The sequence below is a fragment of the Eptesicus fuscus genome, chromosome 13, assembly GCF_027574615.1.
Source record: "Eptesicus fuscus isolate TK198812 chromosome 13, DD_ASM_mEF_20220401, whole genome shotgun sequence".
Classification (NCBI taxonomy): domain Eukaryota; kingdom Metazoa; phylum Chordata; class Mammalia; order Chiroptera; family Vespertilionidae; genus Eptesicus; species Eptesicus fuscus.
In genome coordinates this window covers 24,194,369-24,218,599 of record NC_072485.1, presented here as the reverse complement: position 1 = coordinate 24,218,599, position 24,231 = coordinate 24,194,369, and the positions used below count along the sequence as shown (strand labels likewise).

Here is a 24,231-nt window from a genome sequence, read left to right as displayed (position 1 = left end):
ATTCTCTTTCTGATAGTTCATTATTGGTATATAAAAATGCCACCGATTTATGAATATTAATTTTGTATCCTGCTACTTTGCCAAATTCATTTATTAGATCTAGTAGTTTTTTGGTGGAATCTTTTGAGTTTTTCTGTGTCATCTGTAAATGACAGTTTTATTTCCTCCTTTCCAATGTGGATCCCTTTTATTTCTTCTTATTGTCTGATTAGAGTGGTGAAAGCGTACATCCTTTACTTGTTCCCAATCTTAAGGTAAATGCTTGCAGTGTTTTCATATGTCTGTTGACCATCTGTGTGTCCTCTTTAGAGAAGTGTCTATTCATAAGTGTCTATGACGTTATGTTGGCTATGGGTTGTCATATATGGCCTTCATTATGTTGTGGTATTATCCCTCTATTACCATTTTGCTGAGAGGTTTTTGCACAAATGGGTGCTAGATTTTTATCAATGTTTTTTCTGCACCTATTGATATAATCATGTGATTTTTATCCTTCATTTTGTTTATATGATATATCACATTTATTGATTTGCATATATTGTACCAATCTTAACATCCCTAAAATAAATCTGACTCGATCATGGTGTATGTTCTTTTTAATGTATTGCTGGATTTGCTTTGCTAATATTTTGTTGAGGATTTTAGCATCTGTATTCATAATGGATATTGGCCTATAATTTTCTTTCTTTGTAGTGTCTTTATCTGGTTTTGGATATAGGATAATGCTGGCCTTGTAAAAAGTGAGCTTGGGAGTTTTCCCTCCTCTTGAATTTTTTTGAATAGTTTGAGAAGAATAGGTATTAGTTTTTCTTTGAATGTTTGGTAAAATTTTCCCATGAAGTCATTTGGTTGAGGACTTTTATTTGCTGGGAGCTTTTTTTGTTTGTTTGTTTTTTAATTGCTTCAATTTTGTTAGTTGTAATCAGTCTGTTCAGGTTTTCGATTCTTCGTGACTCAGTTTTGGAAGATTGTATGTTTCTAGGAATTTATCAATTTCTCCCAGGATGTCCAATTTGTTGGCATATAGTTGTCCATAGTATTTTCTTGCTATTTTTTTTTTTTGTATTTCTGTGATGTCAGTTGTTACTTCTCTTTTGTTTCTGATTTTATGTATATTTGGGCCCTCTCTTTTTTTTCTTGATGAGTCTGGTTTAAGGTTCTTCAATCTTCTTGATCTCTTCAAGGAACCAGCTCTTGGTTTCACTGATCTTACTTTTTTCATTCTCATTCGAGGACATGCTCATTGTTGAGAGAGAGAGAGAGACACGCAGGGGGGAGAGAGAGATATGTAGGGCCCAATGCTCCAATCAACTGAGCCACACTGGCTAGAGCTCATTGATATTCTGTATTGTTTCTTTTTAAGTCTCTATGCCATTTATTTCTGCTTTGATCTTTATTATTTCCTTCCTTTTACTTATTCTGGGCTTTGTTTGTTGTTCTTTTTCTAGTTTTTTTTTTAGTAGTAGGGTTAGATTGTTTATTGAGACTTTTCTTTTTGAAGTATGCCTGTAATGCTATGAACTTCCCTCTCAGGACTGCTTTCGCTGTGTTCCATAGATTTGGGGTTGTTCATTTTCATTTGTTTCCAGGTATTTTTTTTCTTCCTTGACCTAATTGTTAACCTATTATTGTTTAGTGACATGCTATTTAGCTTATGTGTTTGAATACTTTTCAGGTTGTTTTTTTTTTATTGTAATTGATTTCTAGTTTCATATTATTGTTGTCAGGGAAGATGCTTGATATAATTTCATTCATCGGGAATTTGTTGGCTTATTTTGTGTCCTAACATGTAGTCTATCTTTGAGAATGTTCCATGTGCACTTGAGAAAAATGTACATTTTGCTTTGGAATGAAATTTTCTGTAAATATCAATTAAATACATTTGATCCAGTGTGTTGTTTAAAGTAATGGTTGCCTTTCATTTTTTTAATTTTTTTGTCTGAAAGTTCTATCCGTTGATGACAGTGGTGTGTGACTTTTTCCCTCACCAGGTTAGGGAAGTTTTCTGCCATTATTTCTTCAAACAGGTTTTCTATTTCTTGCTAACTCTCTTTTCCTTCTGGTATCCCTATGATGCAAATGTTGTTATGCTTGATTGTGTCCCAGAAGTCCCTTAGACTTTTCTTATTTTTTAAAATTCTCTTTTTATTTTATGCTATGCTTTGATGCTTACTGTTACCTTGTCCTCTAAATTGCTGATTTGATCCTCTGCTTCATCTAACCTGCTATTGATTCCATTTTAGTGTATTCTTCATTACAGATATAATATTCTTTATCCCTGACTGGCTTTCTTTATTGTTTCTATGTCTTTTTTTAATGTTTACTGTCTCTTTGTTTACACTCTTAGTGAGATCATCCATTCTTCCCCTAAGGTCCTCAAACATACTTACACCCATTGTTTTAAGCTCTGCATCTAGTATTTTTGTTACTTCCATTTCATTTAATTCTTTTACTGGGGATTTCTCATATTCTTTCATTTGGGAGCATATTTCTTTGTCCTCCCATTTTGTCTCTTTGTATTAGGTGTATCTGCTATGACTCCCAAACTTGTCATGATGGCTTTATGATGAAGGTGTTTTGTTGGGTTCAATAGTACTATCTTTCAGATCACCTGAGCTCCATGCTCCAGGAATGTTTCTTGTTGGTTTTGTACATCCTCCTGTTGTAATTGAGCCTTTCATCCCGTCTGCCTCACCCACCACTCCTCTGATATCTGTTAGACTATACCATGTATCCATCACTTTCGTTCTAATTTGTTCGTCAGTTTATTTTGTTCATTAGATTCCACATATTAGTGAGATCATATGGTATTTGTCTTTCTTTGACTAGCTTATTTCACTTAGTATTATAATTTCTAGGTCCATCCATGCTGTTGCAAAAGGCAAGAATTCCTTCCTTTTTACAGCCCCATTTTTTTTTTTTTTTATCTACTGATGGGTACTTGGACTGCTTCCAAATCTTAGCTATTGTAAATAATGCTGCTATGACATAGGGGTGCATATATTATTTCTGGTTAGTATTTTGGGATTCTTAGGATATATTTCCAGAAGTGGGATTGCTGGGTCAAAAGGCAGTTCCATTTTTAATTTTTTGAGGAAACTCCATACTGTTTTCCACAATGGCTACACCAGTGTGCATTCTCACCAACAGTGCTATAGCGTTCCCTTTTCTCCACATCCTTTCCAGCATTTGTTTATTGATTTATTGATGGTAGTCATTCTGAAAGGCGTGAGGTAATAGCTCATTATAGTTTTAATTTGCATATCTCTGATGATTAGTGACGTTGAGCCTTTTTTTTTTCTTTATGCCTATGTTAAACTCACTCTATTTCTTCTTCTTAAATCAGCTCTTTTAGCATTTCTTGCAATGCTATTTCAGTAGTACTAAACTCCTTTAGCCTTCTTTTATCTGGGAAGTTCATTATTTTGCCTTCCAATTTTAAATGATAGCCTTCCTGGATAGAGCAATCTTGGTTGCAGGTGCTTGCTTTTCATTACTTTGAATAAATACTTCATGCCAATTACTTCTGGCTTGAAGTGTTTCTGTTTTTTGTAGTGTCTTTTGCTCCTTATAGGAGTCCCCTTGTTGGTAATTAACTGTCACTCTCTTGCTGCCTTTAAGGTTCTTTGTCTTTAACCTTGGCATTTGAATTATGATGTGTCTTGGCATAGGTCTCTTTGTGTTCATTTTGATTGGGACTCATGGTATAGTCTGACATTTTGATTGGTATACTCTGTGCTTCCTGAAATTGTGTGTCTTTTTCTTTTACCAGGCTATGGAGGTTTTCTGTCATTATTTCTGCAAACACATTTTCTATCAGACATAGAGTTCAAAATAATGGTTAATGAGAACTACAAGGAACTTAGTGGGAACTACCTCAGCATTAAAAAGGCATAGAAACCATGGATAAGAAGCAGTCAGAAATGAAGAATACCATATCTGGCATCAAGAATACACTGGAAGGAATTAAAAGTAGGCTAGATGAAGTAGAGGATAAAATCAGCATTTTGGAAGACAAGGTAGAAAAAGCATACCCAATAGAGCAACAAAAAGAAAAAAAGAATAAAAAAGAACAAGGATAGTTTAAGGGAACTCTGGGACAATATGAAACATAACATCTGCATCATAAGGGCACCAGAAGGAGAAGAAAATGAGCAAGGGATAGAGATCTCCTTAAGCTCATAAGCTGGATGCTCTAGGAATGTCCCTTGTGTGAATTATGTGGGCCCTTCTGTTATAATTGGATCTTGATTGCTGTTGGCCCGTTTGTGGGTGGGATTGACCCACAGACTAACTGGCTGAGGCTCAACCTAACCACAGTGTGCAGGCTGCTGTGTGGGTGGAGTCTCAAGGTGTCATGTTGGGCTCAGTGGCACCATCTTCCAGATCACCTGTGCTCTGTGCTCTAGGAATATTTCTTGTGGCTTATGTTCGACCCCTGTTGTAGTTACGTCTTTGATGAATGCTATTGGCCCTTTTGTGGAGTTAATCCTTCAGTCTTAGTGGCTATAAAGGTAAACTACAATCACCATGTATAAGATGTGCAGGGCCTGCCGCCTGATGTGGAGTTGTTCCCAGAAGGTTTTAGTGCCCGCTGCATTCTTTCGCTGGCTGTGTCACTTGTGTGGCTAGTTGGGTCAAGCTCTGGTGTTGTCTGAAGCCCACCACTGGTTGTGTTGGCTCTGGGTCCACTTGGATGGGGTTCAGGTACAAATTACTCTCATCTGTTGTGTGGAACCAGTTTTGGGCTACCTATCTGGAGATACCACACTGCTCACTGTTTGTTTCTGCATCTCACATTATCTAGTTCTTGACCTCTATCTATCAATTCCAATGTCTTTGGAAATATGGTAAAGAAACAAAAAATAGTTTCCAGCTACTTTTGAATTGAACATAGAGAGTAAACCAAAGACATTTTCTTGGTCATAAAGTAGCCTGGTTGTCTCTAGGATCACATAATGAATGGCAGCCGAAGAAAGGCAAAGAAGAGATTGTTTTTCAAACTGCTAATTAAGGGACCCATGTCCATCACAACAAGTTCTGAGAGCCTCCTGAGTTACAACACAGCATAGCAAGGATACCATAAAACAATATACCAACCAGAAAATGCATCAAGGAAGCAGACTCCTTCCTAACATAGGAGAAGAGGATTTTATACAGGAACTTGCTAAAAATAACTCCCAGATGTAACAGGCTGCATTACCTTAGTCACCTCTTACGTATCACTAAGATGGAGGCTGCCTGGGACATTGGTAAAGTGAAATAAAGGAAAACCAGCAATCATCTCTATTTAGCCTTGGGTTTGAGTGCAAAGGCCTGAGAAATAGATCAGAGGCATAAAGTCGGATGTATGCTGCTCAATAAGAAATCCCTATCACATTTTCAAAATGGAAACTTGGCTATTTTAATCAGACCCAACTCTACAGTCACTGCATTTCTCCAGCAGCATTAGGGCATCCATGGTGTTTGCCCCAAATGCCATGAAAAACTTGATTTCAAATTGAGAAAATCCCTGACTAATCATAAGGTCCAGGAATTAGAGATTTTGATTAATTGCATTTTCCAGTCAATTGAGTGCTAATCGGAAAATCATTTTTATTTTAACTCCTCTGACTCATTGTTATTATGAACCCTGGCTCTATCACTTAAGTGATTTGTAGCCTTGGGCAAGTTACTTAATATCTTAGTTATCTATTACCACATCACATATTACATCAAATTTAGTGGCTTAATATAACACACAATATCTCCCAGTTTTGGTGAATTGAGTAGTCCAGGCAGAGCTTAGCTGGGTCTTCTCAATGCTACTACAAGGTGTTTGTGGGCTCTTTTCTGGAGCTCTGCATCTCTTTCCAAGTTCAGATGGTTGTTGTCAGAATTCAATTCCTTGCAGTTGTGGCTGAGGTTCCCATTGTCTTGGTGGTTATCACTTTGGGCTACTCTCAGTTCCTAATGGATGTCTGCAGTTCTTTGCTATGTGACCCTCTTACAACATGTTAACTTACTTAACATTAACTTGTTGAGTGTTCACCATGATCTTCTGAAGTAAACGCAATTATTATTCCTACTTAACAGATGAGAAAATGGAGGTTTAATTAAGTGTTTTGGTTGGTACAAGGATATCCATCTAGCAAGTGGCAGAGCCCAGATCAAAGTCAAGTTGGTCTGGCTTCAAAGACTATATGTATAACCACTACAAAATGCTGCCTTCTTCTTAAAAATTATCTGAGTTGTATTTTGTCATTTTTATTTTGGAATATATCTTTTGCACATTGGATAGAGAAATTCTTGGGAAAAGGAGCCATGTCTTATTCATATGTGTCTCAGGTCCATAATATAAGTTTTGGCACATTATGGCTAACTAATGAATGTTTGCCAAATGGATGAATAAAGGTCAATAATTGGTGGGTGGATGGATGGATTGGTGGATGGTAGTTAGTGGGGAGTTAATGGATGACTAGATAGGTGGTTAGAATAAATGGATGAATAGATGGATGACTGGGATGGTGGATTGAGTGGGTGGTAAGTGAATGGATGATGGATGGATAGATGGATGACTATGGTTAGTGGATGAGTGTAGTGGATGGGTGGATTTGAAAGGGGATGCATGTGTGGAGAAATAAATGGATGGAAAATAGGGTGGGTGTTAGGTGTCATATGGAGTGGGTGGTGGGTGAAGAGATGAGTCTGTAGCTGGGTTGGTGGTGAATGGGGGTGGGTGTGCAATAGGTGTATAGAATCAGACAATAACTTCTCTCCCATCTAATAGTCATAGCTTCCTAGACATTCTCTACTTTTCCTCTGCAATCATATCATATATATATATATATATATATATATATATATATATATATATATATATATATTTACTTCAGGCAGGTTTAAATTCATCATTAAATTGATCCCCATACAAGTATATTCAATCTTAAGAATCCATAAATTACAGGATATCACAGGGTTTGACAGATACCTATAATTCTAGAATGGAGTAAGCTGATTGGCTGCTTAATAGGTGGATGGCATTAGACCACCAACAGGTCGATCTTAGGAGAAATTATCTGCCAGTGGAGCCCAGAGCCCTGGAAGGCTAAAGGATGCTTCAGCTTCTACCTGCCTGGAAATGAGAGAAATTTTGCTTTTTCAAGAACTGATGGAATCTCGCTGACAGAAGAACTGTGTATAGGCCTCCCAATACCAGGCATTGGGTAACCAAATCCTGTGGCATCAACTAGAGCAGTGGTCGCCAACCTTTCAGACCTCACAGATCACCACTGGTTGGCGACTGCTGAACTAGAGCATTCTATGCCACCCCAGTGCCATTCCAGCGTCATCCTGACATCATTTAGGAAGTTTGCAGTAACAATAATAGTTTAATGAGCATTAACCATGTACTATGCTAAGGGCATTAATGTATATCCCATATATCCTCGAAGTGACCCCAGAGCCTGGTGCTGATATTATCTCCACTGGTTCAGAAATCAGGTGAAATTATCTGCTCAAGGTCAACCAGCTGATAAGAGGGAAAGTTGGGCTTTACAACCACTTGGCTCTAACTTCAAAACTCTTGCTTGCACTTGTGTGCCAAACTGCTGCTTCCCAAGAAAAGGGAGACCTGGGACTCTTGGGAACAATACCTTGGAACACATGGTTTTGTTAAAGAAAAGATTGAAATAAAATGCATCCCCCCAAATCTCCCTCTCAACCATAATAATTGTGGAGACACCTCTTGTTTGGCTGATGGATTGGGGAGGGAGAAATCCGAAAGAATTGTCAGATTGTTTGAGGAGGCCCTCTTGGATGATTCCACTGAGCTTCAGATCCCAGAAAATGTTCCCGATCACCAGCCAGACAGAATAAGAGAAAACCAGGGAGACCAAGGAGAGAGAGAGGGGAAAAAGGTACCCAAAGGGCTGTAGGTGGATGGGGCTCCTTGTGCAAAGCCCTTAGCACAGTACTTTGTTAATTTAAGAGCCCCACATATCCTTCTTCCTCTTTAATTGTGCTGGCTCATTCCCATTCTCCTGTCAACATCCATTCTCCATCTTCTCCTCCATGTGCTGTGCCAGGGGCCTGATGTTGAATGGCTCTATCAGTGGATCCCTTGCTCTCCACTTCTAGTTAAGTTCAGCCAATGATAGGTACCAACAGGAGACAGAAGGGAGGGAAGAGGGTATAGGTGAGCCATCTCTTCCCTCTACTGAGGTCACAGTTCCTATCATGCAGCCCAATCTAGTAACTTCCCCTCCCTCTGCTCCTCCTAATCAAGGGGTATGCGTTAGTCAGTTTTACAAACAACCTTAAAATCTCAGTAGCTACTGGAGCAAACATTTAGTTTTCTGCTCGGGTCTGTAGGTCACCTCTGTTACTATTGGGCTCAGCTGATGTTGATCCAGACTGCCAGTTGGGTTCAGATTTGCTTCATGAGTTTCCTTCTTGATTCCTGGAGCACATTCTTCTCTCATGGCAAATGACAGACATACAAGAGGGTTAGCTAAGCCACACAAGCACATTTCTAGCGTCAGCTTATATTGCTTTCTTTTGACCTTAGCAAGTCACATGGTCAAGCCCTACCAAATGGTGTGAGAATGTTCATTCTTCTGTTTTACTGGGAGGCACTGCAAGACCACATGGCTTAGGAAGAGAAGTGCTGAAACAGTCATCTTGGCTATTCCAAGATGGAAATGGCTCCTCCCTGGCACAGCACTGTCTTTAGCACTGTCCCATGTTGGTTTTCCAATGCCCCATTGACATGTTTGTAAATAATGCATGCATATATAATTTTAACAGCTGTTTTATTATTTAAATATGTTTTTAGTGTCATTAATTTTTTAAATTAAACTCTCCTCAAATTACCCTGTTTGAGGATATGATCTGTTTCTTGAAGAACACATTTCATTCATCATGCAGTTGAGTCAGTGTTCTATGAGAGCCTCCTCTGTGCCCAGCATGGGATGAATAAAATTCACATGGACAGAAATGATGCCCTCTTCTTGCTGAGCTCACACTCTCTGTGCACGGCACTAATTTATCTTTATGTGCATTATCTAATACAATGATCACAACTATCTTGAACAGGGGCTTCTATTATTAGTCCAATATAAGGGAACTAAAGCTCAAAGTAATCAAGCGACTTAATCCAAAGTTACTCTGAGAGCTTGGAAGTGAAAGAAGTAAGACTTGACTCCAGGTTCATCTGACTACACAGCTTCTTAATAACTGAACTTGATAGCTTTGTATTGTAAAAAAAACCAAAAAAACCAAAAAAACACACAAAAAAAACCTCAAGTGTTTTGCAAATATAGACTCATTTCATCTTTATCTGAACAATAAATTCAGTTTATTGTCCATTTTAGAGGAGAAAACCAAGTATCAGGGAATGGAGTCCAATTTCCCCTAGTACAATAAATAGGAAATTGCACAGCAAAAATACCAATCCATTTCTGCCCATCTCCAAAACTGCCAGTACTCTTTCTAACACACCTCACTCACTGCCAATCAAATCTACTTTCTCAATAAGACTCTGTCCTAAGTAGGTCCCAGTGGTAACAGTGGCCAGCTCTTACCACAGCCTACTAACCAGAGGTCGGCCTCCTCCACTTTCTACTTCATCTCTCCCCTAATAACCTGGCCCTTCTCCAGGCCTCTGCAGTTTTTCCACTCCTATGTCAACCGCTTTACAGGGTCGTCTGTCACCCATACTTTACAGCCCACTCGATGAAGAGCAAATCTATATTGATCTGAAAATAACTCAAGCTGTAAAGTGCAGGTCATGATTGGCTTGGTCACCCGAGATGATAATCTATCGACTGTACCAGGGATCTAAATCTAATTATCATCCTAGGAAACCTAAAGGCATGGTGGCCCAGTGCCTATGTAAAAAGGAACTATTAATTCGTCCAAAAGCTATCTGCAAAAATACATACCACATAATTTAGAACTGGCCCTCATCTTTGTCTGACAGGTCAAAGTCTAGGGATGTACTCTGACCATCAAATTAAGTATGAGAACTGACCTTGAACCATTTGTGTTAATAATAGTAATAATACTAACAATGACACACAATAACTATTATTCACTGACCACTTTGCATGCATTTCCTTCTAAAGCTTCACAATAGTCCTGCCACTTACTAGTTGAGGGATTCTGGGCAAGTTACTCAACTCCTGTGTACCGCTGTTTTCTCATCTGAAAAACAAAGGATAATAGTAACACCTCTTTATCATGTTGAGAGAAAGGTTAAATGAAGTAATTTATATAAATTGCTAAGGTCAGGAGCTAGGTATATTCTTACCCTCCTTATTCATGAAGAAATAGAGGCCAGACATCTTGAGAGACTTGCCCAAGGTCACAAGCTAACACAGGATTTTGTCTGAATCCTGGTGCATTATTTTTTAAATGTTTGATGCCAGCATTAAAAAAAGAGAGAGAGAGATGATTGCTTGTTTCTCTTGAACATTTGAAAACTACTGGCAGTACTGGGCCTGCATTTCTTTTTACCACATTTTATTCCTAACCAAATCTAATTCTCTCAGGTCAGGTAGGCCCAGCAGTGCCAAAGCCCACCCATGGACTCAAGCAAAACTGCCGAATTTTGGAATTTTGAGGTTATCTGTAATACCTTGGATCTAATGAATGAGTGCTCTGGATCAGATGATGCTGACTAGCAGCTGTCCCTGTTACTTGGTGTTTGTGCTCCTGGTTAATTGCAGTCCTCACCACGCCCTACACTTGACCCATTTTTCTCATTAATCATGTCTGTCTGACCCCTGTAGGCATCTGAGATTGTGGGGTAGATTAGCACACTCAAGTCTCATATTAAATCCCTGAGGGGTATAATATTATCATTCTCAGTTTACAGAGGCGGAAACAAGTTCAAGGAGCACAGTGACTTGCCCATGGTCACATAGTCAGCAAGTGTCAGAACGAAGTTTCAAACACAAGCCTACCTACTCCCAGAGCCAACCTTCCCTGTCTTTTGCTAAGGTTCCTTCCCAGGTTCACGGGGTAAATGAAAATCTGCAAGCAGAGGCAAGAAAGGAAAGTCAGTGTCAATCTCTCTCACTGGGGAAGAAATATGAAAAGAGAGAGTGCTCAAGTCTGCTTTCAGCTCTCATAGACTCTCCTGAAAGGACTTTTCTGAAGACACAGGGCTGTTTCCAATGGCTGATGGCTCCAACAATGCAAGACCCTTATCAGTGAGAGCACAGAACTTACTATGTCCCTGTTTGTGATCATCATAAAAAAGCTTCCTCAGTTTAATATTTCTTTTTCATTCTTCAGAACTATCAGGAAAGCAAGAGGCAGGGAGGGCTGCGGCTCACAGTGACCCCATACCCAGCCCCCACCCAGTGGGTGACAGTGCCAAAGCCCCACTTTCCTGTCAGCCCCAATGAATAGACAGCTCCCAACCCCAAATAAAGCAGACCTCGTGGTTGAGGGGCCAGGGAGAGAGATTTCATTTTCTCTCCTTAGGAAGACAGAAAGATCTGAGTTTTATGATTCCACCAGGCAGTGAAATTATTATTTCTCCCTGCCTCTGCCTCAGCTTCACTGCCTGTAGGATGCCTCATTATTGCTCTGCAGTAGCAGCTTGTTTGTACTCTGGGATGAAGAGCCACCAGGTGGCGCTGTTGTCTAGTGAATGACCAAGGTGATACATCTGCATTAGCCTAGGTAGTGTATGGAGTGTGCTAAAGGCTTTACTAGTATATAGGCTAAATCATTTAATTCTCACAACACCTCCAAGAAGGAGGCAGTGAAGTTGCTTACCCAAGGTCACCCAGTTAGGAAGTATTGGAGACAAAATTCAAATCCATACACCAGTGGCAGTTTTCTGTAGCAAAGTGTCAGCATAAAGACACCAACTGTCCCTTGCCTGGGAAGGGCTGTGATTACTATTTTCTGAAGTTATGTCCTTCCTATTTTTTAGATGTTAAGAACATTTCTTTTATGAAATTATAGAACAATGAATATGTCTATGTTGCTTTTATTTGTTTAATTTTGTTTATCAAAATTAAAAGTTTTGCTATCTTATGTCCTTCTCTCCCTACCACCCACCTCCAATCTTCAGCGCCGCCCCCCCCCTCCCCCAAAACGGTCCGCGACCAATCCAAGATCTAGGACCGTTTCTCCTGATGACCAAGCTATTGTGCTGAGCTAGGAGGAAATTTGAGATGCAATTGATTCAACAAGAATTGTGTTGGTAACACTCACATGTGAATTTGTGAGTTATGAAGGTGCTGCAACGGAGGGGCTGTTACATGGAGGTCAGGGAAGGCTTCCCCAAGGAAGCCACTCATGAGCTGAGATGTAAAGGATGAACAGGCATCAGTTGGTAGAATGGAGGCCTGGAGAATATTCCAGGCAGAGGGAAGAACATGAGCAAAGGCCCTGTGGCCCAAGAGAGAATGATGGGTGTGAGATCAGCAAGAAAGCTACTGAGACTAGAGCAGAATGAATGGAGAGAATACGGCATAAGATTCAGGTAAGAAGTCGACAGAGGCCAAGTCCTATCTGTGGCTTCCCAGGGATTTGCTCTTTATCCAGAACTTCATTCCTGATACTTTATGTAAGAACTGATTCTTTTCAATCCTAGATGATCTTCCTCTTGTAATAACCTTGAATAATTTGGCTCTTGGTTCAAATATTGGTCCTAGTTGATGTGCCTGTCTAGTTGGTACCATCCAATAGACTGGTAAGTGGGACACTGGGGAATTGTTGGAGAATTTTCAGCCCCTGGAACTGAAGGACATCATATTTTATTCAAAAGAACCCTTGGCTTTGGTGTGGGTAAGAGGCCCAAAGAGGCTCCAGTGGGTTGCGGGGGACAGATGAGTACATTGGACAGTGCTACCCAGACAGTCATATCAACCAGGACCAACATTTGGACTAAGGGTCAAATGATCACCTGACAAGAGGAAGACGATCTGGAATGGAGAAGAATCAGTGCTTGCGTGCAGGGCCAGGTGAGCTGGTGGGGAGGCTCTATCCCATTTGCAAGGGTCTGACAAACTTGTGCCATTTGAAGTAGGAAGATTAATTTGTCCAGTTTGCTAAGGACTTTTTAGCACTTGAAGTCTCAAGTCAGGGGACTCCACCTTCACAGGCAAACTGGGACTGTTGGTTATCCTCATTTCAGGATCAGGTCTGTTGTCATTCGGGGTATCCCTGTGTCTTGCTCTGTTGATCATTTTATTAGAATGTGCCAAGTGGTGCACCCCAGGGCCTGCCCCATCTGTCCAGCCTGCAGGCTCAGGATCCAATGGTCTGCTTTGGCAAGTGCATCCTAGCAAGGATCTACAAAAGGAGCAAGTATGGGCAGATTTGAAGACTGATACTAAAACAGGAGCTGGGAATATAATGATGAACAAAACTGTTGGTTCCTGCTCTCACAGAACTTAAAGTTGAGTAAGGAGGATAAAACCAAATAAGCAAGGAAGACCTGTTTGAGACCTTGGATTCAGCAAGGACTCGGTTTCCTTCCTTCGGCCCTTATCATTTGGACGGCTGTTGCTCTCATATTTTCACACATTACTGCTGTCACTCTCCACCATGTTGACCCTGCTTCGCCTCATATCATTAACACTGGTACAGTGACTTCAGAAACTGCTTGTTTGGGGCAATATTAAAATTTGCCACAGTTTTATGTGTTGCTACTATTTATGTTTGTTATAAGCAAGTTCATGCTCTGAATTCTGAAGGGAAATATATCACCAGGTTAAACAAGGCCAGCCTTGTACTTGGATTGTTGAGTTGTTTAGGACTTTCTGTTGTGGCAAACTTCCAGAAAACAACATTTTTTATTATACACTAGAGGCCCGATGCAATAAATTCGTGCAAGAGTAGGCCTTCCTTCCCCCGGCTGCTGGCTTCCCTCTGGCACCCAGGACCCAGGCTTCCCTCTGGCCACCAGCAGGCACCCGGGACCTGGGCTTCCCTTGCAGCCCCAGCTTCATCCGGAAGGTCGTCTGGAAGGACGTCCAGTCTAATTAGCACATTATGCTTTTATTATTATAGATGTATATGGCACTGTGCTCACCACTGGTATGGGTTCATTGTGTATGTTTGTTCAAGCCATCCTTTCCTTCCAAATGCAGCCCCATATTCATGTCAAACAAGTCTTATGGATCAGACTACTGTTGGTTATCCTGTGTGGAGTGTGTTTAGTATGCTGACAGCTCATCACTCTTGTACAGTGGCAGTCTGGGCTCAGATGTAGTATAGAAACACCACCAGAACCCCGAGGACAAAGATTATGTGCTTCATATGATCACTACTGCAGCAGAATGGTCTATGTCATGTTTGTTCTTTTTTTTTTTTTCTGACTTATATCTGTGATTTTCAGGAAATTTTTTTATGGGTGGAAGCCAGTTTATACGGATTAACCCTCTATGACACTGCTCTTTGTCCTATTAACAATGAATGACCACACTACTGTCCAGAGGTTTATGATGAAAGGATACAATATTTCTGTGATGATTATGATTCCCAGGGATTGGGAAAATATTCATAAGTTTCTTCTTCTGCTCTGAAATTTTCAACCAATTAATCAAAGTTGACAGTGACATTGATTGGTCCTGATAACTAAGAGACATGAAGTAAGTTATTTTATCAATAATTTTAAAAGATGTCTGCAAGAGGATTATGTAAAAACATTTATGCCTATACTTATTTTTAAAAAAAAAAACAGAAAATAAAACCAAAGGGCTATTAAAAAACAAAAAAAGAATGTGGCAGGCAACTCTAACTTGTGATTTTGCCTTTATTAAACTTCATTCTCTGGATAATGACTGGGATAAGTAACTAGTATCATGAGCAAGATGCTTTGTGACCAATAGGTTTCAAGTTCTGTGAACTTGAAATAGGATGTTTGGGTTAGCCAAATATTTTTATTAATATTTATATCATGCTTTTAAGGGAATCCTACATGTTAAAGTATGATATTGCAATAAAAATGCACTTTTATTTTATAAAAAGTAGTTGGCAAAGCCTTGTGGTTACATGTTTGAGTTGGAATGCCAGACAGCCTTGGTTCAAATTCTGCCTGTGTCATGTATGAGTCCTGTGGCCTTGGGTTTATTATTTAGCCTCTCTGTGTCTTGGTTTTCTCATAAGTGAAACAGAGATAACAATATCTTCCTCCTAGGGTTTTGGTGAAAGAATGCATATAAAGTGCTGGGCACCATGGGTGGCAAACACTAAGCACTCAATAAATGTTCCCTTTAGGTATGAGTCAAGGAACATTAAATAGAGAACTGTATGGAATTGACCAGACTAGAGCTGCAGTGTTTATCAGTCATCAGCTGCATGTGGTTGTTGACCATTTAAAGTCTGAATTGAGATGTTCTATATTGTAAGATATTCTTTGAAGATTTAGAAAGAAAAAAATGTAAAATATCTTCTTGCTAATTTGTATATATTTTTTCCATTTTTAAAAAATTGATTTTAGAGAGAGAAAAAGAGAGAGAGAGAACACTGATTGATTGCGTCCCATATGTGCCCTGACCATGGTTGCCTCTCGTATGTGCCCTGACCAGGAATCGAACCTGCAACCTTTTTTGGTGTACCAGGTGACACTCAACCAGCTGATTGCATATTGAAATAATAACATTTTGAAAATATTAGTAAAAGGTGAAAGATTTATGTGATCTGAAGAGAAACCAGAGTATATACATTTTGAAAATATTAGGCAAAAGAAAATAATTATTAATTTTGCCTGTTTTTTTAGTATGATACTCACATGTTTGGAATTATATATGTGCTTTCCATTTGTGGGTCACATTCTTTGTCTATTGAACAGTGTTGGACTAGAACAGTGGTCGGCAAACTGGGGCTCGCAAGCCACATGCGGATCTTTGGCCCCTTGAGTGTGGCTCTTCCACAAAATACCACGTGCAGGTGCGCACCTACAGTGCGATTGAAACTTCGTGGCCCATGCACAGAAGTCGGTTTTCGGCTCTCAAAAGAAATTTTCAATCGTTGTACTGTTGGTATTTGGCTCTGTTGACTAGTGAGTTTGCTGACCACTGGACTAGAGGTTGAGGGCAAAGGACAAGATGAAGGAAGGAGAAAGAGGACATGTGCTACCACCTCAAAATGCTCCTCTGAAACCACACAGCTTGCGGTACCCACATTCCACTGTGGTACCAAAACTGCACTGTGGTCACACCTGCCCATTCTGAACCAGAAGATGCCTTTTGTCAGATATCAGATCACTCCATGGCCAAGTTTTGATTTCTAGAATGCTAGAAAGCAAAGGGGAATCAGAATAGATGACATTGTGGAGAACAGAATTTTCTCTCCTGGTCAGTGGAAACATGCTGTTCTTTTGTCAAAGACAAAAGTGCCCTCTCACATAGATAATCTCATTATGCTCTGAGCCCTGGCAGGGTGAAATCTCTCTGCCTTCTTTAGACAGGAGGAAGCGGGGACCTCTAGAATTTGGGGTGCCTCCTAGCCCCTGAGAATCTCAGGAGAGAGGGGCTAGGCACTGTTTCCATATCTTGGTGGGACTCTGAGTCCCACAGACATGCATTTGAGTGCATTATCTGCTACATGTGAATGAAGACAAAGGATCTAAAAGGCTTCAATCTGGTCTTTTGTAAAGGGAATATTTACGGCAACTCGGGGTTTTGTAATGATCGAATGAGATGTGTGTAACTTGCTTATCACATTACAGGAGCCCCCTTCTTATCCAAGGTTTCGTGTTTTGGGATTTTATTTAGTTGTGATCCAAATGTGATACAATTTTCCAAAAATAGTAAAAGGGAAATTCCAGAAATAAACAGTTTATAAGTGTTGTGTGGTGTGTTTTTTTATATAGACATAAGTTTTCTTTTATTTCCTCTCTGTTCCTTTCTTCTTTTTTTTATCTTTATTTAAAGTATTAAAAATAGTAATACATATATCTCCTTCCCACATTGAGCTCCCCCACCCCTGACACATGCCCTCACCTCCCTAGTGTCTATGTCCATTGGTTATGTTTATATGCATGCATACAAGTCCTTTGGTTGACTTTTATCCCCCTCCCCTGCCTTCCCGCTGAAGTTTGATAGTCTGTTTGATGCTTCTATGTCTCTGTATCCATCTTTGTTCATCAGTTTATGATGTTCATTATATTTCACAAATGAGTGAGATCATGTGATATTTATCTTTCTCTGACTGGCTTATTTCGCTTAACATAATGCTCTCCAGTTCCATCCATGCTGTTGCAAATGGTAAGAATTCCTTCTTTTTCTAATCCACTCATCTGCTGATGGGCATTTAGGCTATTTCCAAATCTTAGTTATTGTAAATTGTGTTGCTATTAACATAGGGGTGCCTATATCCTTTCTGATTGGTGTTTCTGTTTTCTTGGGATATATTCCTAGAAGTAACTACAACAGTTTATAAGTTTTAAATTGTATGCATTCTTAGTAGTGTGATGAAATCTCGCACTGTCCTGCCCAGGATGTGAATCATCCCTTTGTCTGGGATATCCATATTATGTATGCTACCCACCCATCATCTGGGTTATCAGATAGACCAGGGGTCGGCAAACTCATTAGTCAACAGAGCCAAATATCAACAGTACAACGATTGAAATTTCTTTTGAGAGCAAAAACCGACTTCTGCACATGGGCCACGAAGTTTCAGTCACACTGTATGTGCGCGCCCGCACGTGGTATTTTGTGGAAAAGCCACACTAAAGGGGCCAAAGAGCCGCATGTGGCTCGTGAGCCGCAGTTTGCTGACCACTGAGATAGACCAAGGATGGGGAACGTCCGGCCCAAGTGCCGTATAAGGTCTGGTCCTGCCAAGGCATTAGGGGTGAGTTAATTAAATGTTTGACCAAATATAGAAGGCTAATTTTTTAAAATATATTTTTATTGATTTTAGAGCGGAATGGAGAGGAAGAGAGAGATAGAAACATCAGTGATGATAGAGAATCATTGATCAGCTGCCTCCTGCACACCCCCTACTAGAGATAGAGCCTGCAACCTGGGCATATGCCCTGACTGAGAATTGAACCATGACCTCCTGATTCAAAGCAATATTCAACCACTGAGCCATGCTGGCCGGCCTAGCAGGCTCATTTTTAGGTTGATAATTTTGTATGGCCTGTGAATGACGTTATACATATCCAAATGACCCTTTGCCGAAAAAAGATTCCCCACCCCTGAGATGGTTGTGGTTTGCAGTGTTTATGTTCAAGTAACTCTTATTTTACTTAATAATGGCCCCAAAATTCAAGAATAGTGATGCTGGCAATTCAGTTATACCAAAAGGAAACCATAAGTTTATCATAGTTATGTATGCATAAGAATAACATAATACATACCAGTGTAGTGCTCAGTACTGTCCACAGTTTCAGGCACCGGTTGGGGGTCTTGGAAAGTATCCCCTGTGGTAAGTGGGGGACCTGTATCTGGCAAACAGTGATACTCTTCGGTGTTGATTTTGTTTGCTCTTTATTTGTGAGATTCATCCACATGGTTGCATGCAGGTATACTTTGGTCATTCTCAGTGCTGTGTAGTGGCCACTGTGTGACTATGCCACACTTTATCCAGTTGGCTGTTGATGGGTATTTGGGTCGTTTTATGTCTGGGGCTATTAGGATAGTGGTGCTACTGGTATGAATATTCCAGTTTGTGTGTGTTTGTGTTGGGTCGATATAGAGGGGAAACTGTGGAGTCCTGTTTTAGGAAATACGAACATAGTTGTCCAGAGCATTATATCCATTTATCCCACCATCCTCAGCAGCACTAGATATTGACTATTTTCATTTTAGGCATTCTGGTGACGTGTGGTAGTATCACACTGGGTTGTCAAATTGCATTTCATTGAAGACTAATGGGGTTGAGCACATACGTATTTTTTAAAATTTATCTTTATTATTGAAAGTATTATAGATGTCCCCTTTTGTGTGTGAAAAAGTCTATTCACATCTTTTGCCCATTTTCTCTTGTGTTTTTTTCCCCATAGACACAAATCCTTTGTTGGATATATGTATGCAAAAAGCCTTTTCCACTATGTGGCTTATCTTTTCATTCTCTTAATTGTGTCTTTTGATGAACAGAAAGTTTTTCATATTAAAGTAGTTGATTTTTTTTTCATGGCTAGCACAGTTTATCCTAGTTATGTAATCTTTGCATACCCCCAACATCATGAAAACATTCTCCTTTCTTTTATTCTAAAAGTTTATTGTTAACCTTGAATAATTACATTCACAATACCAGGTAAACCTGGAACTGATTTTTGGATATGAGTTTGAGGTCAGACTAAGGATTTCCATATGGAAAATGGGCTGGCAATATGTACTAAAAAGGATGGCTAAATTTTTGTTTTCATTTCCAAGAATAAGGTATTTTAGCTGCAGTCATCTTAAGTGCTTGGTGCATAACCTGCAGCAGTTTGCTCACTTATTCATTAACTGAGGTCATGCTCGATGCCAAACTCTGTGCTAGGTGCTGGGGACATGTGGGCACTGGCCTCAAGGTTCCCAGGGGAGTGGACCCATGACAACCCGCCCACAGTGCTTGTGGCACATGCTGAGTACTTGACAAGTTATAGCTGTTGAAGTTAATGTTGCCACCGTAATGTCAGTGAGCCCTGTAAGCAGTCGGTCGTCATCACCTTCTAGAAAATGAGGAGTACGTCACCTCTGTCTCGTCCACACTGCAACCAAGGAACCAGGGATGGTGTTGTCTTAGGTGGGTGCAGAGCAGCATCTAGTGGAGAAGAAGCAAAGGTGACTGTGTCACGAGGACATTTGGAAGAGAAAGTTTTAAAGGCCAGAAAGGTGACTTACATGTGCTGGTGTCCCTAGCCGGGGGTAAGACAACGACCCTTCCTCTGAATTCTACCAAATATTTGAGATAGAAATAATGTCCATCTTGAACACATATTTCCAGAGAACAGGTACAGGGAGACATACCCACACTGCTCCCACTGCATCAGGGGAATCTTGACATTGCAGGAGGGGGAATTACAAGTCAACTCTTCTGAATGTTAGTGGCAAAATCTGTTACCTATTATTAGCAATCTATCAGAGATTTTATAGAGAAAGGACACTCGAATTTCATGGAGGGATTTACATGGGTTGATGTGGACAGGATCACTGGCTCTTTGGGTGCTGCCTAGAAGAATGGTGAGAAGGAACAGTGTCATCAGGTAGGTGGAATGAATATTTGGTGACAGAGGTTAGGAGGGCCTGGTGATCCTTAGGGAGCATCCTAGGGTTGATTCTCCACAGTTGGTAGCTGTCTTTGCTGGATCCCTTCCGGTCATTGCCATTCTGACTGTCAATGTTCATGGAACTGCTGGGGATGTCATGTAGCGTGGAAATCAGATTATTTTTAAAAATTTATCTTTATTGAAAGTTTTACAGATGTCTCCTTTCTTTCCCCATTGACCCTCTCCACTCTCCTCCCCCCCCCCCCCCAACCTAGGCCTTCATCTCATTATTGTCTCTGTCCACAGGTTATGCATATATGAATGTAGGTTCTTTATATACTTTGGAAATTAACCCCTTATCAGATGTATCACTGGCAAATACAGTATGTTCTCCCATACAGTGGGATTCCTTTTCATTTTGTTAATGGTTTCTTTTGCTGTGCGGAAGCTTTTTATTTTGATGTAGCCCCATTTGTTCGTTTTTTTCATTTCTTTCACTTGCCCTAGGAGATGTATCAGCAAACATGTTGCTACGAAAGATGTCTGAGATTTTGCTGCCTAGAGTTTCTTCTAGGATTTTTATGGTTTCACAATTTACATGTAAGTCATTTATCCATTTTGAGCTTATCTTGTTTATGGTATAAGTTGGTAGTCTAGTCCCCCTTTTTTGCATGTACCTGTCCAATTTTCCCAACACCATTTATTGAAGAAACCCTCTTAACTCCATTGTATGCTCTTGCCTCCTTTGTCAAATATTAATTGAGCATAATGACTTGAGTAGAGTTCTGGGTTCTCTCTTCTGTTCCATTGATTATGTGCCTATTCTTGTGCCACTACCAGGCTGTTTTGATTACAAGGGCTTTGTTGTATAATTTGATATCTGGTATTGTGATCACCCCTACTTTGTTCTTCTTTCTCAAAAATGCTGTGGCTATTCGGGGTCTTTTTTGGTTCCATATAAAGTTTTGGAGCATTTGTTCTAGATCTGTGAAATATGCAATTGGTAATTTAATAGGGATTTCACTGAATCTATAGATTGCTTTGGGAAGTATGGACATTTTAATGATGTTAATTCTTCCTATTAATGAACACGGTACATTTTTCCACTTGTTTGTATCTTCCTCTATCTCTTTTTTCAATTCCTGTAGTTTTCAGAGTACAAGTCTTTTACTTCCTTGATTAAGTTTACTCTTAAGTATCTTAATTTTAATTTTTTTTTTTTGCAATGGTAAATGGGATTGTTTGTTCAGTTTCTCCTTCTGGTGTATAAAAATGTCATTGATTTCTGGGTGTTAATTTTGTATCCTGCTACTTTGCCAAATTCATTTGTGAAATCTAGTGGGTTTTTGGTGGAGTCTGTAGGGTTTTCTATGTATAATATCATGTCATCTGTGAATAAGGAGAGTTTTGCTTCCTCCTTTCCAATTTGGTTGCATTTTGTTTTCTTCTTATCTGATTACTGTGTCTAGCACTTCCAGTACTATGTTGAATAAGAGTAGTGAAAACAGATGTCCCTGTCGTCTTCTGTTCTTAGGGGAAATGGTTTTAGTTTTTGCCCACTGAGTATGATATTGGCTGTAGGTTTGTCATATATGGCCTTTATTAAATTGAGGTATGATCCCTCTATTCCCACTTCGCTGAGAGTTTTTATTAAAAATGGGTGCTGGGCCTGGCTGGTATGGCTCAGTTGTTGGGTGTCAACCTATGAACCAGAAGTCACTGGTTCAATTCCTAGTCAGGGCACATACCTGGGTTGCAGACTCAATCCCTAATAGTGAGCAAGCAGGAGGCAGCCAAACAATTATTCTCATAATTGATGTTTCTATCTACCTTTCCCTCTCCCTCCTTCTCTGAAATCAATACAAAATATATTTAAAAAATATGAAAGATTCAGAAATCACCTACACATACACACCCATACACATGTCCTCCCCTTCTAAAATTCAGGGAAGGTTTGAGAAGGAAATTGATATGCCTTACTTTATTTTTTTAAGGTAAGGATGCCAAAAGCTGTATGGCAAATATTGTTAATTGTGCATCCAATATCGATTTTTTTTCTTCCTTCTTTACCAACAAAAGCCCAATTTTGTTTAGGATATCAAGATACCTAGTTAAAAACATTCACTTCTCCAGGTTTCATTGCTTCTAGGATTGACCATGTGACCAAGTTTGGGTTAATGAGAAACATGGAACATGAGTCTCTTGGAAAGCTTGTTCAACAATTCATACATCTTTTCTTTCCCTCCCCTGCTTTATCCTTAATCCTTTGTCCTCTTACAGCTTTCTACCTAAAACACAGACAGGTTTATCTAAACCTAGAGATAAAGTATCCATCTTTTAAAGATGATGAAACAAGCCATGCACTAAGGATGGTGGAAAGAGAAACAAGAAAGGGCTTGGATTCATTCCTGTTGTCATCCTGAAGCTGCCTGACCCATCCTCTGTCCCACTCCAGATATTTTTCCATGAAAAAAAAAAAACAAACATTTCTTGTGGGGAGGGGGATAAGACTATTTGGATAAATTGTGTTCCTGTTACATGCAACCAGATGTATCAGCCAAAGTGATACAGGTGAGTTCTGATCATATAAAATTAATTGGTCAATTCATTTCAGTCCCCCAAACCCCCAAATAACCTGTGAACTAAATGGACAAATTTGTTGTGTGGGCATTTCAGTGAGTAGCTACACATGACTTTTTATTTGCCTTTGGATGTCTGTGTGGGATTGGTTGGGAGTCAGCATCCAGGCAGATTTACTTGACCTTCCAGGGCTTATCTGTGGAGAAGGTCCAGCAGAGCTCCAGGCAGTCATCAGTGGCTCCATGTTTTCTCCAGTTTTCAATTCTAACACCTTGTAAATGTGTCTCTTCCCCCGCCCCCAAACCCCCACCCCCCGCTGATAACGAGAGTCCCTTTTTGCTTGGGCTTCGAGGAAGTGTAGAATGAAATTTTATGCGAATTACATTAATCATGCTACTTCCTCAAAATTGATTCCTACTTATATTACTCTATTCCAATTTTATTATTTATTTGAAAGTCCTTCATTATGAGCTACTTTAAAATCATTTGAAGAAATAGATGGGAGTATAAATATGTATGTTCATACGTATATAGTTCAGTTAATATTTCATCATAATTTGAGGTAGCTGCAGTTCTTTTTGCAGGGCTCCAAATAGTAGGAATTGTTCTTATTACTCTGTGGAACTTTTTTTTATGCCATCTGGGTTTTTTTGTTGTTGCTTCGTTTTTAATCTTCACCCAAAGATATGTTGTTGTTTTTTATTGATTTTAGAGAGAGAGGAAGGGAAAGGGAGAGAGAAACATCAATGCAAGAGAGAAACATGGATTGGTTGCCTCCTGTATGCCTGGGGATTGAACTTGAAACCCAGGTATGTGCCCTGACCAGGAATAGAACCTGTGACCATTTGGTGTATGGGATGATGCTCCAACCAACTGAACCACACTGGCCAGGGCTATGCCATCTATTCTTTCATGTTTGTCATTTAGGAGGCAGCATTGCAAACTTTTCCAGAAGTGATGAAGTGAGATGTTTGGTGGCTCCCTAGAGAGTTGAGTTCCAAGGTTTTTATGTTATTTTTCTGGAGAACAAATGCATACAGACATCAATAAATGGCATTTATTTTCCCAACTCAGAAATGAATCAAATACATTGCTGTTTTTGATGACCAAACTGTCAAATATTGTTTCAAATATCTTTTGGTCCTCTTCTTTTTTCTCTTTTTTTAAATTCACTAATTTGCTTTTTGAAAATAAGACTATAAAAATATAAGCTTGGAAAATATCTAAGGGCCCTGACATAGCCCACTAACTTACCAAAAAAAGACATTTAAAGCTTATAGTTAGGAAGGTAGAGAAGTAGAAGAATGCATCTCCCTAAGAAACTAAGAGGCACTGGCTGCTAACATGGGATCGTCTCTATGTTCCTTCTGATAGAAAGTTAATGTTTGTACATCCCAGGGAAGTATAATAATTATAAGGTTGATTGTTTATTCATTGCCAACCAGTGTGCTAAGAACTTTGCAAACACTTACCTCATTAAATCCCTATAGCAAGCC

The 24,231-nt window shown here is 39.6% G+C and overlaps 1 protein-coding gene and 1 pseudogene across 1 annotated transcript in view; one reads left to right on the top strand and one right to left on the bottom strand.

The window, feature by feature from the left end:
• The first annotated feature begins 3,902 nt into the window (after positions 1 to 3,902).
• LOC103292985 (DNA damage-regulated autophagy modulator protein 2-like) lies at positions 3,903 to 14,451 on the top strand (annotated as a pseudogene).
• Positions 14,452 to 19,221: 4,770 nt separating this feature from the next.
• SLC36A4 (solute carrier family 36 member 4) overlaps positions 19,222 to 24,231 on the bottom strand; it is a 73,729-nt gene continuing 68,719 nt past the window's right edge. The window contains exon 11 of the mRNA XM_054724704.1: positions 19,222 to 19,710. Within this exon, the coding sequence (XP_054580679.1) occupies positions 19,619 to 19,710 (92 nt within the window). The 3' untranslated portion in view covers positions 19,222 to 19,618. The remainder of the gene's footprint in view (positions 19,711 to 24,231) is intronic.